The following is a 23,847-nucleotide window of genomic DNA, read 5'->3' on the forward strand; positions in this document are numbered from 1 at the left end:
CAGTGGTCCCCTGGGGACTCCTTACTATTTGTGAAAGGGTTACCACCAACTTGAAGTTGCGGGTGAATTGCGAATGTTTTGTACATACCGCTGCGATTTGCTATTTGGGAGGGTCACCCTAAAAACGCCCCTTCCAAATAACGAATAACAAACCCATTTTGCGATTCCGTAACAGATTACCGAATCGCAAAATAGGGATGATACATGTAAATAGCCTTTTTTGCATTCGCAAACGGCCAGATTCTGCAAATCGGCTAGTTTGCGAAGGGAAAATTGGTTGATACATTTGGCCCTATACACCCAGATGAGTCCAGGGTGGTGTAGCTTCCTTAGATCACACTACTTTTTCTTACCTAAAATGGCATACAAACATCAAACATTGATAAAATCATGGGTTTTCCTCACAGTTCCATGGGTGAAAATTGTGGAATCTGCATAGCCAGACAAAAAGTCCTATCATCCAGCCTACCCACACTTCTCCTGATAAACAGGTGACATCTATGAGGCGTGAGCCAATCACCCATAACATAAAAGGACCCAAAACAAAACATGGCAATATCAAGATTTTCTTTTGAATTATAATCAATCTGGGGATGCGGGCAGCTGCTGTATTTGGGCATGGAGTTGGGCAGCACCCAAGCAAACCTACCAAGCCCTGACATTTCTGAAAACTAGACACCCAGGGAAGACCAGAGAGCTGTAGATTGCATGACATGTTTCTGGACCCCTGGGTCGAGAGCCTGCTGCTCTCGGGGGTCTGAAACAATGCACATCCCGGGACGAGGTGCCAAGCCTCCTCCTCCAGGATGAGCAGGGTCCACAAAGGGGAAGCTTCAAAGGCTTGCCGCCTTTGTGATCAAACTTAGTCCTTTTCTGCTTCCAGCAACTGGCTCCCACCGGTTCGGACCCCCACTTTGGGCGGGAGATTCAGTGGGAAAACCAAGTGAGGAGGGGAGGTGTGCCCACCTTTGCCAGCCCCACCCCTCAGGTCGGGGGAGTCGAGGTGAAGCACAACTCTCAGTCCCCGCCATCTTAGAGATGGGGGAACCCAGCCAAGTGGTAGGGAGGCATATGTATCCCTCCCACTGGAGGGTGGCAATAGGGAGCGTACCCACCCCAAGAAGGGACCCATTGGTCCCAACCTTTACCTACTTGCAACGCCCCCAAATTTAGTATTCTGATGGAAACATCTGCCAGTGGATTCCTCACCTTGTGAATATCCCCTGCGCCAGCAGCATTCGGAAATTTTTGTAGCTCTCCACGCCGACGAGGACGACGTCACAAAAAGAATGGCTCCGCTCGCGGCTCTGCATGAAGTCACCGGAGCCATAAGAGAGCCTAGTCGGCGTGATGACGTCAGTTCCCTTTTTTCCACACTGTCAACGCTAACGGTTTTCTGAGACTCTCCGTACTTGTGTTGTTACATTGTATTCTTGGCTTGATCTTCTTGTTGCCTTTTTGAAAAATGTCTTCGAGGAAGTTGGGTTTCAAGCCCTGTAGAGAGTGTGGGGATCATATGTCGATCACTGACCCCCACGAGGACTGTGTCTGGTGTTTGTCTTCGGACCATGATGTTGAAGGTTGCTCTTGCTGTCGCAAGATTAACCCCAAAGCTTTGAAAGAAAGAAAGGCCAAACTCTTTATGGCGAAGATGAGAAAGGAGAAGAGGGGTCGGAGGAGATCGAGATCAAGATCCAGGTCGAGGTCGAAGTCGTCGTCTGCTCATGCTTCGAAGTAGCACAAGAAAAAGAGACACGACTCTCGGCGCCGTTCTGACAAGGATGCGGCTCCAAAGTCGACTGCGCCGGCTCCTAGACATCGGAAGGACTTGGTGTCTCCATCTCCTTCAAGCTCAACTCAGGTTTCTCCAGTTCGTTCGACATCGCCTGTGGCGTCACCGGCGCATTCTCCGACGCCGGTTCACTCTCCTGTCCCAGTAAATGAAGCTCCAGTTCCTGAAGAATCTGCGGCACCTACAGCTCCACCGTCTGAGCCGGTTGGCCCGAGTCCGGTAATTATTAAATAATCGGAGACAGTCCCGGGGGCCTACCCACCTTTCCTTGGCCCGGGTACAGATCCCTTGAATTACTTAAGTGCGATGTATGGAATCTTCGCTAGAGCCTTGTACCCCTCTGGAGCACTTTTGGGTCCCATGGGTCCAATGGCCTTTAACCTGGGAGTTCCTCAGGCTTATGCTCAGGCTCCCTTTATGCTGTTCCTGCCTGCGATTCCGTCCTGGCATTTTGTGGCGCCGAGGACATCAATGCTGTACCCTTCCTCTCCGGCGCCGTCAGTTAGACCTCGCTTGACTTCGGTTATGCCTCCGGATCCAAGTTCGACGTTGTCTGGCGATCCCGAGGAAGAGGTCAAGGCGAGAGGCGCAGAGGATTTTGGAGGAACAGCATTTCCAGGAGGAAAAGAGAAAGGAGAAAGCTGAGTTTGAGGATTCGGAAGACTTATTTGAGGGGTTAAAGGAGGCTAGTTGATTGGAAACGTCTCCGGAGTGGGAACTTTCTCCATCTACAGATGCTCCTTCTAAGGATGTGGCTCCTTACCACACAGTGATTAGGAAAGCAGCAGAGCTTTTAGATCTCCAACTTCCAACGGCTGAATTTAAGTCTAACATTCTTACTGAGGTACTGCATTCTCCTACTGTGGTAGAGCCATTATTGCACTTTAATGATGCCATCACTGAGCCAGTGTTGGAAGTATGGCGTAAGCCCTTTTCAGCTCCAGCAGTATCGAAGTCTGTCGCTAGGAGGTACAGGACGGCCACAGGAGACCCAGATTGCCTTACATCTCAGCCTTCTCCTAAGAGCCTGGTGGTGCAGGCTGCTTGTTCCAAAAAATCACCTGGGGCCTTTCCTCAAGTCCCTGGGGACAGAGACTCTTAAAAGCTTGAACAATCTGCTAAAAAGGTATTTTCTTCAGCAAGTATGACCATAAAGTCCACGAATACTATTTGTCTTTTGGGTCATTACATCCATGCTCTTATGGACTCCGTGAAGCAGCTTGTTCCCAAAATTGCCTGATGAGGACAGACTGAATTTTAATGAGGTTTTGGCGGATACTCAGGTTGCTGCACGCCAAGTTATACAGAGTGGTCTGGACACCGTGGACTCGGTTGCTAGAATCAGGGGCTCTTCTAATGCCACGAGGAGAAGTCCTTGGTTCCAGTCATCGGAGTTCTCTCCTGATGTGCAGGTGACTGTTCTTGACCTCCCTTTTTATGGCTCCAGGCTTTTTTGTGAGAAGGCTGATTCAGCCTTACAGAGGTTCAAGGACAGCAAGGCCACCGCAAAGTCTTTGGGCCTGCAGGCGCAGCCTAGGGGCTTCGGCTACAGAAGATTCAGAGGTTTTGTAAGGTTGTCCTTTCGGACCTACAGGCAGCCTCAGCAACGGCAGCAGAATCCTCTGTATAAGACCTACAGAGGCAAGAACAGAGGACGTCCACGAGGTCGTCAGCCCTCCTCCTCCTTCTCCCCCCCTATTGCAAATTCAGCAAAGCAGCCCTAGATCCACCATCCTGGATCATGTGGGTCCTGTGGGGGGTTGGCTTACCCACTTTCTACACGATTGGGAATCGGTCACTACGGACCTTTGAGTTCTAAATCTTGTGGAAAATGGTTATGCCCTTCGCTTTCGGGAATTTCCTCCAAATTACCCTCCTTGCCAAGGGGCATGTTCGGAGGACCATCTTCTACTTCTGCAGGAGGAAGTCCTTACATTGTTAAAGAAAGGCGCGATAGAGGTGGTTCTGGAGCGGGAGAAGGGTCAGGGATGCTACTCCCGGTATTTCCTGATTCCCAAAAAGGATGGCATGCTACGTCCATTCCTGGATCTCAGGATCTTGAACCTTTTTCTAAAGCAGTAGAAGTTCAAGATGCTCACCCTTGCACAGGTTCTTCAAGTCCTGCAATAGGAGGACTGGATGGTGTCCATCGACTTACAGGATGTGTATTTCCACATCCCTATCCTGAAGTCGCACAGAAAGTATCTCCGTTTTACGGTAGGGTCGCAACACTATCAGTTTGTGGTACTCCCGTTGGGACTTACTACTGCACCTTGAGTCTTCACCAAGGTGATGGCATTGGTGGCAGCCCATCTCAGGAGATTGGGGATTCCAGTTTTCCCCTATCTGGACGACTGGCTGCTCAAAGCGGCGTCGCCAGAGAAGGTGCTTCATCATCTGCAGGTGACAACCCAGCTGTTGTTCAAATTGGGTTTCTCAATAAACTTGCCCAAATCTCACCTGGTGCCCTCTCAGCGCAACCTGTTCATGGGGGCGGTACTGGACACTACTGTGTGTCGAGCATTCCCACATCCACAAAGTATTCTCGACATTCAGGAAATTATCCCATTATTCTACAATGGAGTCGTTCCAGTCCTGAAGGTCCTTCGCCTGCTCGGTCTGTTTGCTTCCTGCATTCAGCTGGTCAACCATGCACGCTGGCACATGAGGGCACACCAGTGGTGCCTCCGCAGGCAGTGGTTTCAACACAATGGGTAATGTACATAGTAATCTGAAAAGTAATTTCGAAACATTGACTTACCTGTAATTCAATCAACTGCATTTGAACCTGCTTTCAATTGTAAAACACTGCACAAGATTTTGCAAAGCATTTATTTCACTTACCTGCACCAGGCTTGGCTGGGTTCTAAGAAATAAAATAACATAATAATATGTGTGATACAAACAAACTGGTCTAAGTTGTCTTTGAATGTGTGACATCATTTGCTGCCTGAGTGTGTACAACAAATGCTTAACACTACCCTCTGATAAAGCCTTACTGCTCGCCCATACTACCACAAATAGAGAGTAAGGTGCTACCTACTTTTACCTCTGCCTACCTTTGGGGTTCCACTGCACAATATACCTCATTTTGGTACAGGATATACAGAGCCAGCTTCTTACAGTAAGTGACGGAAAATTCCAGAATTTGCTGCCAACAGCATAATGCGTACTTTCCTGCATGGTCACATACATGTTTGGGGTACTGTTTTAGTCAGGAGACATGGGAATACAGAAAGGTAAGACTTTTGCCACTGGCTTGAAGGGCCCAAGAGTTATGTCACATAAATGTGTTGAAATTTGTGTTTTTTTGACGCATACTTTGATAATTGCTAAGCATTCTAGTTAAGGAATTATGCTAGGATCCATGTAAGCCACACCACCCTTGGTTCCCCCATGTCTCTAATTTTGTTTAATGATCAGGTTGGTTGGGTAGCAGAGATGCTAGCTGACCCAGAACTAAGGAATAAATTGCAAGCAGTGTTGGTTCAAGAGTGCCCAAGTGATTCAAGCAATTCAAAGTCTGACTGCCTGGGTGTTGCTTAACAAAACAAGCCAGGCATGTAAGGATAGATGGGGCCCAAAACAAATGTCATTAAGGAGAGAGCTATATCACAGACTGAAGTCAACTACCTAGCCAACATCAGAGGAGCCATGTGGTTCCCCATGCTAGACATAATCGCAAGCGTTTCATCTGGAGTTCAGAAACATAATAGATTTTGAATATGTGCATAGTTTTGGTGCAACTGTAGATAGCTTTGAAGTAGTATCAGGTGATGAGGCGCTCCAAACATCATTATCAAGGTACTGGCTGGGTTCTTTGTAAAGTTCATAATCTGGGGATGACCACCAAAAGACAGCTGCCCACTCCAGAACATATCTGAGACAGCGGCTCCTCCACTAGGGCAGAGGAGCGTCACCCCACTGCATTCTCGCAGTACGAGAAGCAGAAATATAATATGATAATAACTACAATTTTATGTTTCTGCTTCTCGCACTTCGTGAAAGTGGAAGGGTTTGGTTGCGGGCGGGGCTGCTCTGCGAGCAGGGCAGTCATGTGCACTCTGCCCTTCTCCATGTAGGCTTCAATGCAGTCTACTTAAAGGACATGGCCGAGCCATTAGCCCCTGGTCTGGAGTCCAGACCAATCACAACGCTGTTTGTAGTGTTGTGATTGGCTGGGGGGCGGGGGGCCTGGCTGCCTGGTTCCTATTCCTGCTGGAGGCAGAAGCGCTGGAGAGGAGCAGAGACAACACGGGACCCGGCCAGCGGGAAGATAAGTTACATTTTTTTATTATTAAATTAAACCCCTCCCCGCGCGCCCCCCATGCGAGTCTAAGTCGCATCGACTGCCGCAATGTCCTTTGAGTAGCCAACTACTGTGGGAAGTTTATCCCAAATTAGGGTCACACAGAGCCGCTGGGAGAACTAATTACAACAGAATGTTCGGAAATTTTCCATCTATTACAAATTTTTGCAATCTCATTTGTCCACCATCCCAACCCCCTTCTCTCATATGCCAGATTTCCCAACTATCTGCCAACTATTTTCCTAACCTCGCAACTATCTGAAGTGAATGACCTCTTTTGTACCCTTATGTAACTTTGTTCAAATTCAAATTCAAAATTCTTTATTCCGCGCAGTAAAATAGACCATAGAAGCACATGATATCAAAATACAAATTCACAGTGTGAAAATAATAAGAATCCAAGTTCACATTAATTTAAAAACATTTAAAAGTGTGATTGCATCAGTGCAATTTAGGTCTCCGAGTTAATCGTATAACCAACTTAAAAAACGCAAATACAGATACAAACAGAAACACGGAGGCAAATATACAATTATTAAGCAAGATAGGAGGACAAAAACCACAAATAGGGTCCGCCATGTGCTCCTAACTGATGCTAAAAGAATAGAAGAGAAACGCCTTCATTTAATGCCATCTAACAGAAGGGGGATTCAGCGCAAGCAATGGCTGCTTTCCGAAAGGCACACAGAGAAAAGGACATTTCATATGAGCTTAGAAACTCTAAGTGGAGCAGGGCTACTCTACACTGTTATGTTATGTTATGTTATGTTAAAAAATGCTTGTTACTGCGCACGTACACCAATTGGTTTCATGGCGCTCAAGGACAAGTGGGGGGGACTCAAGGGGTGAAAAAGGCTAGTCATAAGCAAGACGGAACAGGTGAGTCTTCAACAGTTTACGGAAAGTGATGTAGTCCGGGGCAAGACGAATGGAGAGGGGAAAGGAATTCCAAGTGGAAGGGGCAAGAAAAGAAAAACAAGCCCCACCGTGTTTCTTGCGTTTAAACCTAGGGGTGATCAAAAGGTTTTGGGCAGAGGACCTGAGATGTCGTGATGGAACGTGGGGGTGGAGACTGAGAGATAAAAGCAGGAGCGGGAGTGGATAGAGATTTAAAGACGGTGCAACCCATTTAAAAAATACAGCGGTACGCTACCGGGAGCCAGTGAAGTCTTTCCAATAAAGGTGAGACGTGTTGGTATTTCGGCTGTTGGAAGACCAGTCTGGCAGCCTGGTTTTGTACCAGCTGGAGCCGGTGAAGGTGGTATGCAGGGATCCCCACGTACAGACAGTTGGCGTAATCGATACGTGAGGTGACCAGGGCCATAATGACTAGAATGAGAGCCTCCGGAGATAGATACCTTCGGATTTTCCCGATTCTCCGAAGATGATAAAAGCAGGCCGAGGTGACGCGTTAATTTGGGGCCTCATCGAAAGATCACAAGAAATGATGACGCCAAGACTTTTCACAGTATTAACGGGGCAAGGGGCAGGGCCGAGGGCCAAAAGTTGGAACTCCAGGGATTCGTGGACCCACCAATCAAAACCAGCTCGGTCTTGGTTGAAAACCTAATTTGCTTAGCAAAGGCTGGATAAAGTGGCTGCGTTACAAAAGAACACAAAGTGCAAAAGTGATTGTGCAGATTGATTATCACTGGGGCAGATCAAATCTGTGTTATCAACAGAATCGGGAGGTTTTTGAAAAACAGTAACTAATAAATTGATCCTGTCCTGAGACGGAAAATAAGAGATCTCTCCCATCTTGTGAGGTCTAAGGACAGATACACAGGAGATAGGCCTGGTAATAGGGGTCTGTTGTAAGTAGAAACTGAAGTTTTTACCAACTCAGTTTTCGATCTTAGATCTTCACTATGCTCCATGTACGATGCTCTGCCTTTGCAGCTTTAGGAATTCTGTTAGGTTCAGAGAACCAGGCGGATAAGCCCAGGGTTCCTAAAGTGTTCCTAAAGTGTTCCGAATGTAACTTAGCCATGGGATAGACAGTAACTTTATTATTTTTTACTGTTCCTGTCATGCATTTATCAAAATGTTTTAATTCTGGTTTTGTGCACAAAACAGAGGCATCTTAAGGATTGTGAGAGCTCTGGCCACAAACTTTATTTCGGGGCCCCATTCTGGTTACATTTAGACAAAAATTAGTTTAAAAAATGACCTCTGTTCACAAGTTGCGTTAGGCATATGTATGCCACAAACTCATTATGAATAACTCTATATAACTACTCACAAGCCACTTCTCTCTTTTAGTTTAAAAATAGCATTGTCCTGGACATCAAACTTCCATATAATTCCCCCAGCAGAATTTTGAAGTAAGTATGATTTGACCTTCTCAAAACAAACAACCCACTGAACCAACCCAGCAGAAAGTCAGCATTCCATCCGGTTTTCAGATGGATAATTCTAACCGCAGATTCTTCAGCATCAGAATATCTGAAAGCGCCAGACAGTATCCAGAATATTTTTGAGCATAAGCCCTTTGTGCCAATTAGTGGCTTTGTGAGACTCCATATCTACTCTGATCCTTTCTTTTCAGCACTTTTGTAAACAAATCCTAAACTGGCTTCTAACTTTCTTCAACGGATAAGTCACTCAGCAGTAACATATCTGTCACCACTGTCCCCTCTGGCTTAGATCAGGGTGGGGAAGTGGGAGGTATTTGCCACTTGTCCAACTGTAATCAAGAAGCAACCACAGTAGATCTTTTGCAGTCTCCTCCAAACCCTGGATATAATCTGCCATATTCCCTTCGTGCTGAGTCCATGGAGACTTCAGATCCCACTACAGAGCCTGGATGTGCCATCTGGCATGATCGACAAGTAGGATGCAGGAGGCTGCCAAGAAGCCTCAGAGCCATCCTCACTGGGACCCAGTGAACCTGAAACATCAGGATCATAGCCAGAATGTCCTGGATGTATTGATCTGCAATGAAGGCCAGAAAATGCACCAGATCCAGGAGGGCACAAATTAAAAGGACCCTATGCAAATGAGTTGGTGGAATTTTGGCACGTTGATCCTGAACCCCACCAATGCAAAGAGGTTCACCATCATCTGGAGGTGGTCTACGACAGCCTGTGTCACACCTGGTTTTAACAGCCAGTCGTCAAAGTGGGGATAAGACTGGGACCTCCTACATCCAGAGGTACACTGCAAACAAAACCATCACCTTTGTGCGCACCAGAGGGGCACTGGTGAGGTCAAACTGAAAATGCTCAAGGCCCTCCTTGAACCGCAGGTAACACCTGTTGTCCTGCAAGGTGGGAATATGGAAATGAGCATCTTGAATGTCCAACACCACCAACCAGTCTTCTTCCACAGGAAGAAATTGATAAGCTAAATATCTGAGTTAGGACGAAGGCCTCTGCCCTTTTTCAGCAAAAGGAAGTAACAGGAGTAGCACCCATTTCTGATATCCGAGGGTGGGACTCTCTCTATGGCTCCTTTGTCCAAAAGCGCTTAATATTCATGCAGCAAAACGGGCAAATGGTTCACCCGAAAGCAGATTTAATGAGGGTGGAAGATTGAGTGAACTGAAAGGAATCGCTTGGTATAGCCTCATTGGACTGTCTCCAGGACAAACCTGTCTGATGTTATGGCTTGCCACCTGGGGAGAAATGCCTGATCCTGGCGTTGTGTGCGGTTATTGGCAAACTAACTTGGCTTGGAGATTGCTGCCGGAGGAGCTGGGGACTGGCAGGTCCACTGCCCCTGAGGCCTGAACGTTGTCCGTTGAGTTCCCTAACCCGAAAGGACTGGGGTGCCTGTTTTTGGGTGGTGGGCTTTCATGTGGTCTGTAGGCAAAACCCTTAGTTATGCCTCGAAATGGGTGAAACTGTTAGGGATACTGCTTTGCAGATGAGGAGAGACCAAGGGAGTGCACTTTATTGTAAGCACTCAAGTGTGGTGTCTGCCTTCTCACCAAAAAGGCAAGACCCGTCAAAAAGTTATATCCATAAGCAACACTTGACCATCTCATGAAAAGCTCAAGGATCTCATCCATGTGAGCATCATACTAGTACTGACCACTTTACCTAGACCTTTGGAGAATATGCGCGGAACCACACACCACCAACCTAGGCAGCTTCCCCAGTTGAGAGATCACAGGATTTTAAACTTGGGATCCGACTGAAGGCTTAGCACCATCCCTGGTGTGTTTCCCCGCATCATTGCTGATGCACCAACAAGGACTGCGACTTCTTCCATCCACCTTGGGACCCATACAGCATCCAAGCAGTCATCAATCCCAGGAAGCAGATTCCCTCATGATCGGCCCATAGGCCAGGGGAGGAGTCTTTTCATCTGCCTAGCTCAGTTTTACTCTGGGTGTTCATTCTTCCACTGTCCTGAAGCTGCTCTAAATCATAAAGGGCCGAAAAAGCGTCAAAACCACCGGTTGGAGGAGTCTCCTTTTTTCAATCAGTAAACCTTTCAAAATATAATTTGAGTACACACACTAGGAAACCGAGGGCAAATTTGTCCTCCATGTGTGTTCCCATTATAGACTACCTCCTGTATGGACTGTGCAATAATTAAGAAGAAGCACAGCCATAGTATGTAAGAACAACTGGAAGACTAAAGAAAGTTTCTAGTTGCTACGCAAAGTGTAAATTCAAAACTTGTACAGCACAGTATTTTTTCTTGTTCTTTTTCATCTTGTGTGATACATGTATAATTGTTTCACTCTGCACACTTCAGCTGCCTGAACCCAGAGTGAAGATTACCATGCTTGTTAGAAACTCAAAATAAATAATGCTTTGTACAATCAAATACATCACCAGTGACTAATTTAAATTTTACGGTAGAAATTACATTTGTAATAATTCATTCCCATAAGATACAATAGCCTCTCGTCTAGACTCTGCCTAGACAGTCAGTTGTGTCCAGGCCTGACCTAATGAAGTATTTAGCTGCATCCTGGCTTTCTTGAACGGTCTGTGTCAAGTTTGTGAGAATATTTCTGGGACTGCTCGCAAATCTCTGCATACATATCCCATAATGCATGGGAGTACCATTCCATCAAACAACTGGCATTGACTGACCTGAGGGTAAGGCTTGTGGAAGAAAACATCCTCTTCCCAAAGGCCTCTATTCTTTAGGTCTCAATTCGCGGGGAAGGGGATAGTAGAAAAAGAATTGAGGTTAACGGTCTAGTGGAGGCCTCTTCTACCAGGCTCACAGCAGTATGGTGCTGTGTCAGGAAGTCATAGTCACCTGGTGCGGGGCTGTGGCAACATGCTACCTGCCTGTTCACATATGGGCATGAGCAGGTTATAGCCCAAGTGCTCATGAGGGTGTTGGGGAGGGCATTGCTGAACTGCAGTAATGGCTTAGATGAGGTCTGCCCGGGGTGTAACACTGCGCAAGAATATTGTTTTTTTTCTTTACTTCAATGGAATCAAGTTATAAATCTAGTACTTCAGCAGACCATCTAATGACCATACCAAATGACGCTGACTCTTCTGTCAGAAGGGCCAGAGGGAGAACCCAGCCCTCTGTCAGGGGAAGTGTCCAGATCACTGGCCTCTTGTAGGTCCTGAGAAAATGGATCATTATATTGTGAGGAGACCATCATCAAAATCTGTTTGGCTCTGGTCAGTATCGATCCAAACAGGTTGTTGGAGCACTGGAATGCGGCTCCTAGGCAAAGGCACTGTCGATCAAAGCGAGAGTGTATTGGAGTGTATATGATGCACCCAAAGCTGTGCCACAACACAGCCTCAGCTGAGGTTGAGACGTACTCGGTTTAGAGATGGACAAGTGTTGGTTCTAACCTCGGAGTTGACCCAGCGCAGGGTTAGGAAGCACAGAGGGTGCCGATGGTGGACCTGCTGGCGTTAGGCCTCTGTGGATCCATAGGGCGCAAAGGCAAGCCAGGGGGAGCGGGTAGGGTTCTGAAGATGCAAAGTGTGGCCTTCTTAAATGTTTCAATCTGTTGTGCATAGCCGATAGACCCAGAAATTCAGGGTACATTGGGATCAGCTAAGAAGGGACTTCTCGGTAGCAGGCCGGGCATGAGACCAGGGGGGCACTTTGACGTCCTGTTGACTTCTGACATGGAGAGAGATGGGACTGGGATGAGGCCCGCTTGGACTTTGTGCTTTTTTACATTTGGACTTATCTGAAGACTTAAAACATGACGATGACCTATTGCGGGACCAGCTCTGTGAGCAGGAATGGGTCCATGTCCTTGACTTTATGGGTAGGAGCAGGTCTTACAAGTCTTCCTGTAGTGCTCATTGACATACAGCTTGGCTTTGGTTCCTGGATTGCCTTTGGGTGCATCAGGGCACACTCCTAGCACGATTGGGGTGGTGGTCCAAACTCAAACAGCTGAGAGACATCTTATGGGGATATGTCACAGACATTTGTTTGTGACACTCCCTACGACATCACTTCTGGGTTGGGGAGGTCATATGGAAGAGGTAGAGATCAGACGCTTCTGGCCTCTGGCAGAGACCAACCTTTACATTGACTTACTGGAGTTGTGGGCCATTTGTTTGGGATTTATATCCTCCATACCATCCATCAAGGGGAGCCTGCTTCAAGTCCTCAAGGACAACACCATCTCCATGTGGTTTTGTAACAAGAAGGTCGGAATCTTGAGCTTTGTGCCAGGAGGCACAAACCCTATGGACCTGGCTGAATCATCAGGACATGTCCCTGATTATACGCCACCTGGCAGGATCTCCAAACGGCAAGGAGGAAAAGTTCAGTCTGTGATGTGTAGCAGATCACGAATGGCAGGTACAAAGGAGGTGGCACAGGGAATCTTACAGCAATGAGGAAAACCCTGGCTCAATCTCTTCGCTACCAATGTGACCATACAGAGTCTACGCTTTGGCATGTTGGAGTTCCCAAGAGGGTTCTTTCTTAGAGACGTAGTCCGCCTAGAGTAGAGCGCAAGATTCCTGTATGTCTTCTCACCACTGTCTCTCCTGGCCCGAGTTCAGGAGATCAAGAAGATCAGGAACAAACAGGCCCAAGTCATTTTAGTGGTTTCTGATAGGGCCAGGAGAGTGTGGTACCCAAAACTTCAGGTCATGAGCATCTATCCTCCAGTCACGCTGCAGTGTAGTGAGGATCTTCTGCGATAGCAGCAATGCAGGGTCCTGCACTCTGGCCTGCAGAATCTACACCTCTATGGGTGGAGATTAAGCAGCAGCAGTTGGCGCCATTCAATCTTCCTCCAGAAGAAATCAATGTCACCCTGGCAGCCAGATGTTCTTCCACAAAGTCTGGTTATGCCAGACGATGGGACAAGTTTGTGGCTTGGCATGACATCCATAACAATGACCTGTTGCAGTCCAAACTGTTGAATGTGTAGCTGCTTGTTTTGTTTTTGGTCCAGCAAGGACATGAAGTGGGCATTGTTAAGGGTTAACTGTTGGATCTTACTGCATTTTTTAATTTACTGGACCAGCCATTATTCCAAATCACCATTTGTGATGCATTTTCTACGAGGTTTGGGTCCATGTTTCCTCTGAAGCCCGAAGTCTTTCATAATGCAGCAGTAGGATCTTAATTTGGTCCTTACTTTCTTGCTGTGTATCCTGTTTGACCTCGTACACAATTGTCCCCTACATCTGACCCTGAACATGGTCTTTCTCATCGCAATCACCTCAGCTGTGAGAGAGCTTCAACTTTGATTTGTCAGTCCAGCCGCCCTAAACCACCTTCTTCCTGGACAAACAAGTGCTGAGGTCTACCGAAAGTTGTGACTTTCTCTCACGATGGATAATCCATCACACTTCTGACAAACTTTGTCCCACCTCTCCCTTTCAAAAAGGAGGAGACACATCATTGCTTGGCCCCCAAATGAATGTTTAGCTTTTACATAAATGCACCAAAGACTATCAGGTGAACTATCAGCTCTATGATTTTTTGAAGCAAAAAATGGCAAGGCACAGAAGAAGAGGACCTTATACATGTGGCTAATACTCTGCATCAAATTCTGCTACCCGCTGGCCAAGCAGCACCACCCTGAGGGATTGAGGGCTCACTTCACTAGATAAAAGACTGCTTCAATTGAGCTAGGACGTTGAGTGCCGGTCCTGGAAATGAGTTGTCTGCTGCGTGAGCATCAGTGCACTTGATCAGGAAGCACTATTGCCTTGACAGCCAGTCTGGCAGGAAGGGCATTTCGACCATTCGGTCCTGCAGGATTTTGGGTCAGAGTCATTCCACAGACCACCACCAGGGGGAGGTACTGCTTTGGTATCTATTCTAAAAGTGAGGGATTAGCAGTCAGAAAGGTATAAAAGAAGAAAAAGTTAATTACCTTTGGTAATGCTCTTTCTAATGAATACTCTAACCACAGATTCATCACTGCCCTCCTGCCTTCCCGTTCTGTGGAACGGACTCTTTTCCACCTAAAAAGGTCTGAATTTAAAGATCTGCACACTGGTTTGTACAACAGATTGTGGGGGGCCATTTCTGACTACACGGAGAGTGTCCAGAAAGAAATTGACATTAGTGCGCTTGGGTGGCGCCTGTATATGGCTCCAGACGCCACTTCGGGGGAAGAGCACAGCAGACACTGAGTCACACAACAACACCCACTAGCACATGGGGCGATGTTGAAAAATCTTCTGGATCCACTGTGGAACCTGGTGATATTCTAATGGTGAGGATTCAGACGTTAGATAGAATATCTATCCCAAACATTGTTACCGAAGGATAGTAACTGGTTCTTCATAACTATGCCGTCTGAGAAATTAAACCGCAGTGGTAAGAAAACACTACAACCTGACTACAATACCTCGGTCATCAACTGCCCACCAGTCCATTAAAACCCATAAACCAGTGCTAAATCTTCACGCACTTGCACCTCAAAGATCTCATGCAAGAACTTGTCAACCTGGCAATGGCATGTCACTCTAAAGTCAATGTGGGCTTCCTCCTGCACTTAACCTACCCCCCAAAGCCAATAGCAATACTCACATTTTTTTTATTGTATGCTCCATAAAGTTAAAGTTTGCTGCATGATAAGGCACCCAAGACCTCACCAAGAGGTGGTTGCAGGGGTCGGACTCCGGGGAGGAGGAGGGTGGGAGTGGGGATGATGGGGCTGCTATGGGCTAGTGTCTTGCTAGTACCGCGCACATAATCTCTGCAACTATGTGAATTGAGGTGGTTTACACACAAGAAAAGAGTACAAAAACCCTTGAAACTTAAACCTCTCCGCTTTTCACACAAAAACATTCTCTACCACCACCTATAACAAGTGAACAATTATGCTTAATCTTCAAAGCCATCAATGTAATCATCAAAACCACTTGTCGATGTTTCATTTGGATCCCAGACAATAATGCATGTTGACTTGTAATTTCAATGCCAACAATCAGTCAATTACAAAACAAAACCGGATCTAACACTATCCAGTTGCAGAAAGCAAGCTACTGCTGCTTCAACCATCACTCTTGTCAATATACTGAGGTGGACCACCATAAAATTGCTTCCTCATAAAAAAGTTAGCAATCTTACCACTCTCAAATTCACCATATATGCGAACGAGATTGATTCTCCCGTCCAACATAATTAATCCCCTCTCCAGAGCAGTACTCGCACCAATCAACATAGTCACTACATCCTTTTCACAGTTCAATGTTCCCAATACAGACCAAGCTGGAAATATCTCCTGCCACTGAACAAGCACAACCATAAAGACGGCCAGCTACCTACACTTTGCCTGCCAACCATTTAAAAAAAACATAATTCATCATCAAGTGTTCAACCACAATATCACATCAATCCTACAAAGCTACTGATCTAGTTTCTGACTATAAAGCAGCACTGAAATACTGTGCGTTAATTACACAGATGGCACCCGTCTCATACAAAACCTGCACGTGGCCCCATCTTCACCTCCAAGTCACCTTATATAGCCCTCATTACCAATCCAGTTCATTATCCTTTTATCACATGTGAATCTGATGAACAAAGCACTACACAGTTTTCTTTGTACCTCTATAACCAACATCAACGCATCATGATAGGCACCTCAAGGTCCTACAAGCTACTAGAAAAGAGTAACTAAAAGTACTACAAGGGCCTTCTTGAATCACAAATAAAAACAGGCACAGCAAAGACTACAGTAATGAAATCTTCCTGAGGACAAAGAGAAAAGGTCCTACGAAGCTCTTGCTCCAGCAGATGTTTATTACAGCTCACCCTAGCAATTAAGGTAGCTCTGGCATAAAATATCTCTTATTACCACATTGTGGCCATTTATGATCTATGTTGGCACTGGCTAGAGGCAGCCCACCGTGGTATATTGTGGGCTTTCTAGGAATGAAGATGCCTCTGGCATATGATATTCTGAGTTGACCAATCATGAGCCTCCTAGGCATCATGTGGAGAAACCCTGGCATAAGTGGACTATGCTTAGTATTCTATCAGCATCCTTGGCATTACTGTGGATATCCCAGTCACAGCAGTGGACATTCCTAGCAAATGTGACACCCATGCCTTCTTTTGGTCATCATGAGAAAAGGTGGCTACAAGCTACCACTAACAAATACAGTGTGTATCTCTGGGTGGTGACTGTGATATAAGGTCACATGAGGCAGATTCTGGACATATGGGACATTAGAATCTCTGAGTACTTAATGAAAATTACAAATAGTTTTTTGGGGTGCAAACTAGTGGAATTTCTGAAAAACAAAATGATTGCGTTTTGATGATCTATTTATTTTTGAAAACCAGCAAGCTTTTGATTTGAGAATGATATTTTAGTCAGAATAAAAAGCTGGCTGATGCTTGGCGGCGTATTTACAATGCCGTTTCCTTGATAGAAGATTGAACAGGACACAAGTGGAGACACCTCATCATCAATATTGTTCAATCATTTGTGATATTGTTTCAGTACTACTCTTTAAGGCAAGACAGTGCAAGGTTAGTGTAGCCTGCCTGCTTTCTGAAACAGAAACATCCCTTAGCTGAGCAGCAGCTCTGGTTTCTGAGCCCATGATACCCATCTAACCCAAGAGATAACACTGCTGCCTATTGATTCAACATAACTTCTCACTTTTCCACCCTGCTACCTGCAAGCAGACTAAGTTGATTAGATTAATACTGCACACACATGGTCAATAACCAATGGTATTTATTTATTAAAATGTATATAGCGCGAACATGACCCTTGCGGGTATCAGAGCGCTTTGCAGTGTTTCATGAAATAGGGAATATAAAGAACATTATTATCAAGGGGGACAAATTATGGTGGAGGCCTCCAAGAGAGACCACCACAAGGTCCAAAGTTTACAAAAATACAGAAACATGCGTGCAAGAATAAGCAGATTCATAGTGTTCAGGAGTGGAAATCGTGGATTCTCTACCTTCAATGAAGCAGTTGAGGGGTTCAGTCTGATTTCAGGTGGTAAGGAGTCCCAGATTCTTGGTGCAAAACCCGAGAATGCTCTGTTATATGTTTTCTTTTATAGAATTTTGGTGGTTTCAGGAGTAGGGTGCTTTTGTCTCTAGGAGCTCTGCATCCGCCCGACGACTCCAATTATTGAGCTAGGTATCGCAGGGTGTTGAAGTGTAAGACTTTGTGGGTCATGCATGCGATTTTTAAGTGAATCCTTGCCACATATGGGAGCCAGTTTAAAGATTTAGGATCGAGAGTGATGTGTTTTTTTGGGAACCTGTGAGGAGTCTAGCAGCAGAGTTAAGAGAGGCCCTTAGTGGAGTGAGTTTACATCTGGGAAGACCGCAAAGGGCTGTATTTCCATAGTCCAACCTGGGAATCACTAGGGCTTGTACAGCTGACTCGAAGTCCTCATGGAGAAGGAAGGGTTTAATTTTCCTTAAGATGTTCATTTTGAAGTTCGCTCCTTTGGTATTAGAGCTGATGTGATCCTGCATTTTCAGGTTCTTGTTGAGCGATATTCCCCTTTGATCTGGTTGAATCTATGATGTGTGGTAAGCATTCAAAAGCTTTTAGTTGTTTTATCCAATCTGCGATATCCAGTGGATATTTGGGTGGGTTTTAAGAAGGAATTTTGTTTTGAGAGCGTTCAGTTTGAGGTGGTTACAAGTCAGTCAATTTTGGGTTTTTTGTAAGGTTGTGTTGGGAGTCCATATTTCTTCGGGTGAAGAGAGTTTTAGGTACAGTTGGGTGTAGTCAGTTTACATATGATAGTGGATGTTGGATGAATTCAGCAGATCAGTTAGATGTTCCATTAATAGGTTAAAGAGAGTGAGCAAGAGCGAGGACCCCTGTGGGACCCCTAGGTGTGACCTGTGTGGGGTTGGATAGATGGCGTGTTAATCCTTATTCTTTGGATTCTGTTGTGGAGAAAAGAAGTGAACCAGTTAAGAACAGACCCTGATAACCCCATCCCACTTTCAAGCAGGTCTAAGAGGCTGACCGTATCGAAGGCTGATGAGAGGTCGAGGAGGATGAGAAGGCAGGATTTGTTCTGATCCCCAAAAAATGGGCATCTTCAACTACATGAGTAAGCGTCAATTCACTACTGTGGCGGAAGCCGGATTGGCATTGTCTAGGAGGCTGAATTGGTCGATGTAGTTGCACAATTGTACATGGACACATTTCTCAAGGAGCTTGCCAGTGTCGTCATGTGAGAGATTGGATGGAAATTGATGGGATCTGTGTGATCTGTTGTGAGTCTTTTTCAAGCTAGGGGTAACCTGCCCAGCTTTTAGGGCAGTCAGGGGTCGATCCTTGGAATAGCGAGACGTTGACCATCTTGGTCCATTGTGCTCTTCTTTTAGTGTAGAAAATAAGATCACTTATAGTGGTTCCTTTTTGTGCACATATATATTGATCAGAGATTACAGTTTCTGGGTGAGATCTGAGGAATCTGTGTATAAGGCTCTTGGATGCATTTTTAGTTAGGTAAGATGTATATATAAATCTAAAGGAGTTGCAGCCTACCTGCTCTAACATTTGGCTTAAGGCTCTCTGGTTGGTTTGTCTATGCAAACAGATTAAAGACCGACTGAATGGGAGGAGTCAGTTCAGGTGGACTTCTAAAAGTCAATATGGGCCACAATGTTTGAGACTAAGTTTAAGTTCATATGTTCAGAAGCTGATGTGTCCGGTATAAAGGGTGTATTTTCAGCTTGCAATATTTAAGCTTGGGAAGATCGTATCAAGCCGATGTAAAAGAAAATGTTTCGGTTATAGTATACTTTGACCATTTGAGCCTTTCTTAGGTCCATTGCCCCAGCTGCCAAGGGGCGACACGAATGAGCCCAGGGGATTGTGTGCGTGAGAAGGAGGGCCTGGCAGCTGGGCAGCAATGTGAGGAAGGAGAGTGGACAGGGATGGATCAGTTGACTGTGACCAATCCAGATATGCAGGTCGTGTTAAGCTGCAGGGATCAGCACCATGCAAGCAGCAGAGTCTGGTAGTCCCCTGGAACATGGGGATAGATGGCAGGCCAGTCGCGGAGCAAGATAATGGTAGGGATAGACTTAGGAATCATCGCTTAATATTTTAGTGAAGGTGGAGAAACTCTTATGATTTAGCACATCTTATTACGTAAGCAGCTTCAATTATAAAAAAAAGCTCATCAAAGCCAAGTCTGAATTTCTCTGTAGTAAAATTATTCTTTGTAACAACACAATCAAGATGTTATTCAAGACCTTACGTTCTTTTTGCAATCCATCTTGTGCTGGCCTTGCTGTTCCGTCAGCCCAAGCTTTCTTTGAAGAACTTCCTCAATTCTTTATGATAGAGTTCCCCAAGAATATTCTGATACCAAACTCACAAGTTCAAACAACAAATTGTGACTCTAATTGTGATTTTTTTTAAATTTGGGGGGAACTTTCTTCCCTCGCCACTTGAGACTGAACTATTTTGTCTGATGCACGATGGAGCTACCTGGTTTAGCTATAGGGGAGATGGGCCGTGGATTCCCTCCTTGGTCGTCACCTACCCAGTCGGTCTTTAGACAAGTTTCCTTTCGTCTCTCCTTGTTGTCTCTTCCCTTATCCTCCCTTTCTCATCTCCCCTGCCCCCTAAACAACTTTTCCCTCTCCTTTCTCTCCTCTCCAAATGTATTGCCTATTTTTGATGCAATTTGTAATTGTTGATCTTTTTCTGTTACATTGTTGATTCTCATGTAAAGCGCTCTGATACCTTCGGGTCTAGCCAGCGCTATATAAAACTCTTTAAATAAATAAAATAAAATACTTTTCCAACCCTCTCTCCATCTTGGTCCTGGGACAGCTTTGCTTCCACAAATCTAGAAGTCACAATGCAATTGAATCAGTTTTCCAGATCTTAGTTGTCTAGTGGCTTCTTTCAATCATGTGTACAGGTTCTGAGTACGTTGAACACTGGCTGGTGGAGTTACACCCCTATTAAAAAAAGGACAACTTGGGTAGACTAGTAACTAGAAGCCTATCATGCTATTCCCTGCCTGGGAAAACATAATGAGTGTGTTGTCTCTAACCAACTATCGAAGAACCTCGAAGACAGTAAATGTCTTGACTTTTGCATTTAAGATTATTCCCAGCTTGTGGTAGTGAAACAGCATTGCACCGGTCCTCAACAAATGATGGTTCATTGCGACTAGGGCACCTAGCATTGATATGGTTAATCATTTCAGATTCTTGCACCATGGTTCGCAAAAAAAAACAAAAAAAAACATCATTCTCGTAGTGCCACACTGTTTTTCATTGTAGTCCAGGGTCACTCTAATGGAGTTTTTTTTTGTGTGAACCCTGAAGTTAGTTTTAATCATCACTTTGTCATTTGCTCTGCTGCCATCACCACTTCGAGCTCCACAATTGGATATTTAGTACATACCTGTCTTAGCACAAAAACATCCCTGAGCTCATCCTTCTGAGAGGGGGTTGTAGCCTGTATTGTGACTAGGTATCACGATACGAGAAGGTTCCCAATGATAAAGCATGCCACATAAGGCGGGTGAGGGAAACATCCTATTAAAGGGACACTCCTTGGTGGTTAAGGTCCAAGGTAGGTTAAGGTCCAAGCTAGGCTATTATTTTATATAGACCCAGGGGTTTCTTTTTGTGTCTTGATGGTATCTAAACTGTCTGTAAGGACCAGAACACTGACTGCTAATCTCAGCTTCTTTACTTTATCAAACTATTTTACCCTTGTAAAATCAAGTTATTTCCCTTTACATTTGTTTTCATACAGCTAAAATGCAGAACATCGAGAAAATAGGCAAATTAAAATTGTAAGTGCTATATAAAAACAATGTCATAGCTAAACATTTTTAGACTTGCTGAGGTACTCACATGGTACAGAGGCAGCTGCTAAAGCTCCAACCCAGCGATCACGGTGTCTCTTCCTTTGATTGAGATACTGTAAAATACTGAGGACCAGAAAGAGAAATTGTCACCTTGTATTGAGTGCCATTGCCATGCATATTGGTGCTATGCAGCAAAGCTTAAACAATATCACATTTGTGCTGAGCAGAGGAGCAAATAAGGGAACATCAAGCCCTTTCATTGATGACTAAGGTAGAAACAGCACAAGATCTTTCAATTCCAACTTCCAAGCAGGGTTTACGCCTTGCTATGAACCACCTGCAATTAAAGTTTGCCACCCACTCATACTGAATCTTGTCCTTGGTACTGATAATCGTTATTAAGAAATCATTTGATGGAGGACCATGTGGAAACTGTGAATCTTGGTATCTGATCTCAGCCTTGTCATTATCTAGGTGTTTAGTCACCGCACTGTGTTAATTAGCAAGAGGTAGGAAGTAAATAATGTAATATCCTCAAGGGTAATCTGTTGTTTACCTTGGTACAAAATGTATGTGGATCCATATGCAAAATCGCACACCATGCCTGAATTCCTACATGCAGAGTTCTATCTTCCACTGTAGCACATTTAACATACAAATAAATGTCTCTCCTCCATAGTTAACACTATATTTAAACTTTGCGGATCAATAGCTGGAGGTCTATACTGCTCCACTGCACCCCCTTGTTCCACTTCTCCATGCAACCCTTTCAGTGCTCTGCTCTGCTGCTCTGCACAGAAATATAGACATGTTTGTCTATGTCATTGTATTAGCAATACAATACCGTGTTTTTATCAAAACTGATGTGCTGTTTTTTTTGTAAAGGGAAACGGGACATTATCTTAAGGAGGTGCCACACTGCTTTTCTCTCAAGAGGTTGAAGTTCTCTGCAACTTCTAGTATATCAGACAGCTAAAGGAACTACACAATCAGACCAGAAACCTGCATGTTAATTACAGCGGTGTGTTTGTGGCTCCCTTCTAAGCCAATAAGAAAAAACAATTGGTCTGCCTTATAAATGAAAATACCTCTTCTTTGTTTTCACTAACCCATCCATCCTTGCAGTCAGTCATTGATCATCTATGCACTGGCTCATACATTCTTGCTCTTGTGCACCCATTCACTCAACCTTCAACTCATTCCTTTATTCATCCTCTTGCCCATCCACAACTCAACACACAAACTCATCAATGAAGAGGCAATTTCAATCATAGGCCAGACCTACTGGCTTTGCTAAAGCTTGTGATACCTTGAGAGCATGCCCTTGTTTAGGGCTGCCAGAAGGGTACATGGTCAATCAAGGAATAATACTAACGTTTAATGCTTACTTATTTATAATGTTGTGAATTGCAGAAAAGGCATAATACCTATGGTGGTCACTTTCAGAGAAGCCACAGCTGAACATTGATTTTCCAGAGCTTCTTTTGGACAATGCATGGAGAAATCTTACCTGTGGTGACCAAGAAAATCACACGCATGGAGACCCTCTGTTTCCAGTGCTGAAACCCCTGCACCTTTCTGCAGCACTCAATATATACACAGAAGTACCAAAAAAGATGTACTGCAGTAACAGAAAACAAAACGTACAGTACCTATCAATGACTAGGTTCCCATCATTTGTGCGGATGCCTGTCCACATGTCCCAATATTCAGCTTCTGATGGTTGTGTATATGGACCAAAAACTGCTCCAATTCTGAAAATTCAATCAGTGATGTTACAGTGTTAGATCAATGCAATGTCCATAACTATTTAGAGGCACTGGGATTTATACTTACAATTACAGCGGCAGTGAGTAAAATAGCTCAAGTAAATAAGAAGGATTCACAGCAGACCCTGCTTTTTTTTTAGCAAGGATCTGCAATTTGAAACTCTCTGCTTCCTGGTTAGGAAAAGCAACTTACTGGTCATTCACCATGAGTATCATTAACATGTTTTGGTTCTTTAAGGATATGGTGCGCGTCCGAAATAAGCAATAATGACAACACCACCTGTACAAATGGTCACAATTGGGGGTATTATAGGGAATGAGGAAAGTGTTTCACAATCACAATCATTTATTTTGTAACAAGCACCGAGGGAAAAGGCATCCTAATCCCACTGGTTCACATGGAGATATGAATAGGTGAAGCAAGTGGTTATTTATTTTGCTACCTAAGAGTCTTCTTAACCCGTTCCGCACTGCACAAATTTTCATTGAGTGGGCGGGATTCAGACGGCCCCCCGGCCAGCAGCACACACCCACCGTGACACACAAGGGGTTAAAGGTGGGTTGTAATGGTAAATTCTCACAAAAATGCAGTTGTTGTGACTGCTTTTGTTTACCTTCTTTTGCCTCTTATAGAGTGAGTGGGTTCTTAATTGGAAGGAGATGCCGACACCAGAAATTGAAACTGGGAGGACTGTCCAAATTATCCATTTAGACCTAAGAGATTCCCACTGGCATCCTTTCTGTTCAGGTCCACCATGTGAATAATTGTCCACA

At 44.9% G+C, this 23,847-nt stretch overlaps 1 protein-coding gene across 3 annotated transcripts in view; it reads right to left on the reverse strand.

Annotated features, from left to right (window-relative positions):
• MEST (mesoderm specific transcript) overlaps positions 1-23,847 on the reverse strand; it is a 336,409-nt gene that overhangs the window by 65,103 nt on the left and 247,459 nt on the right. For all 3 annotated transcript variants that reach the window (XM_078677513.1, XM_078677520.1, XM_078677518.1), the window contains 2 exons: positions 22,957-23,058; positions 21,351-21,427 (listed from right to left, as the gene is read on the reverse strand). In XM_078677513.1, coding sequence (XP_078533639.1) covers positions 21,351-21,427; positions 22,957-23,058 — 179 coding nt within the window. The remainder of the gene's footprint in view (positions 1-21,350; positions 21,428-22,956; positions 23,059-23,847) is intronic.

This window comes from Lissotriton helveticus, chromosome 1_1 (assembly GCF_964261635.1).
Source record: "Lissotriton helveticus chromosome 1_1, aLisHel1.1, whole genome shotgun sequence".
Lineage (NCBI taxonomy): Eukaryota > Metazoa > Chordata > Amphibia > Caudata > Salamandridae > Lissotriton > Lissotriton helveticus.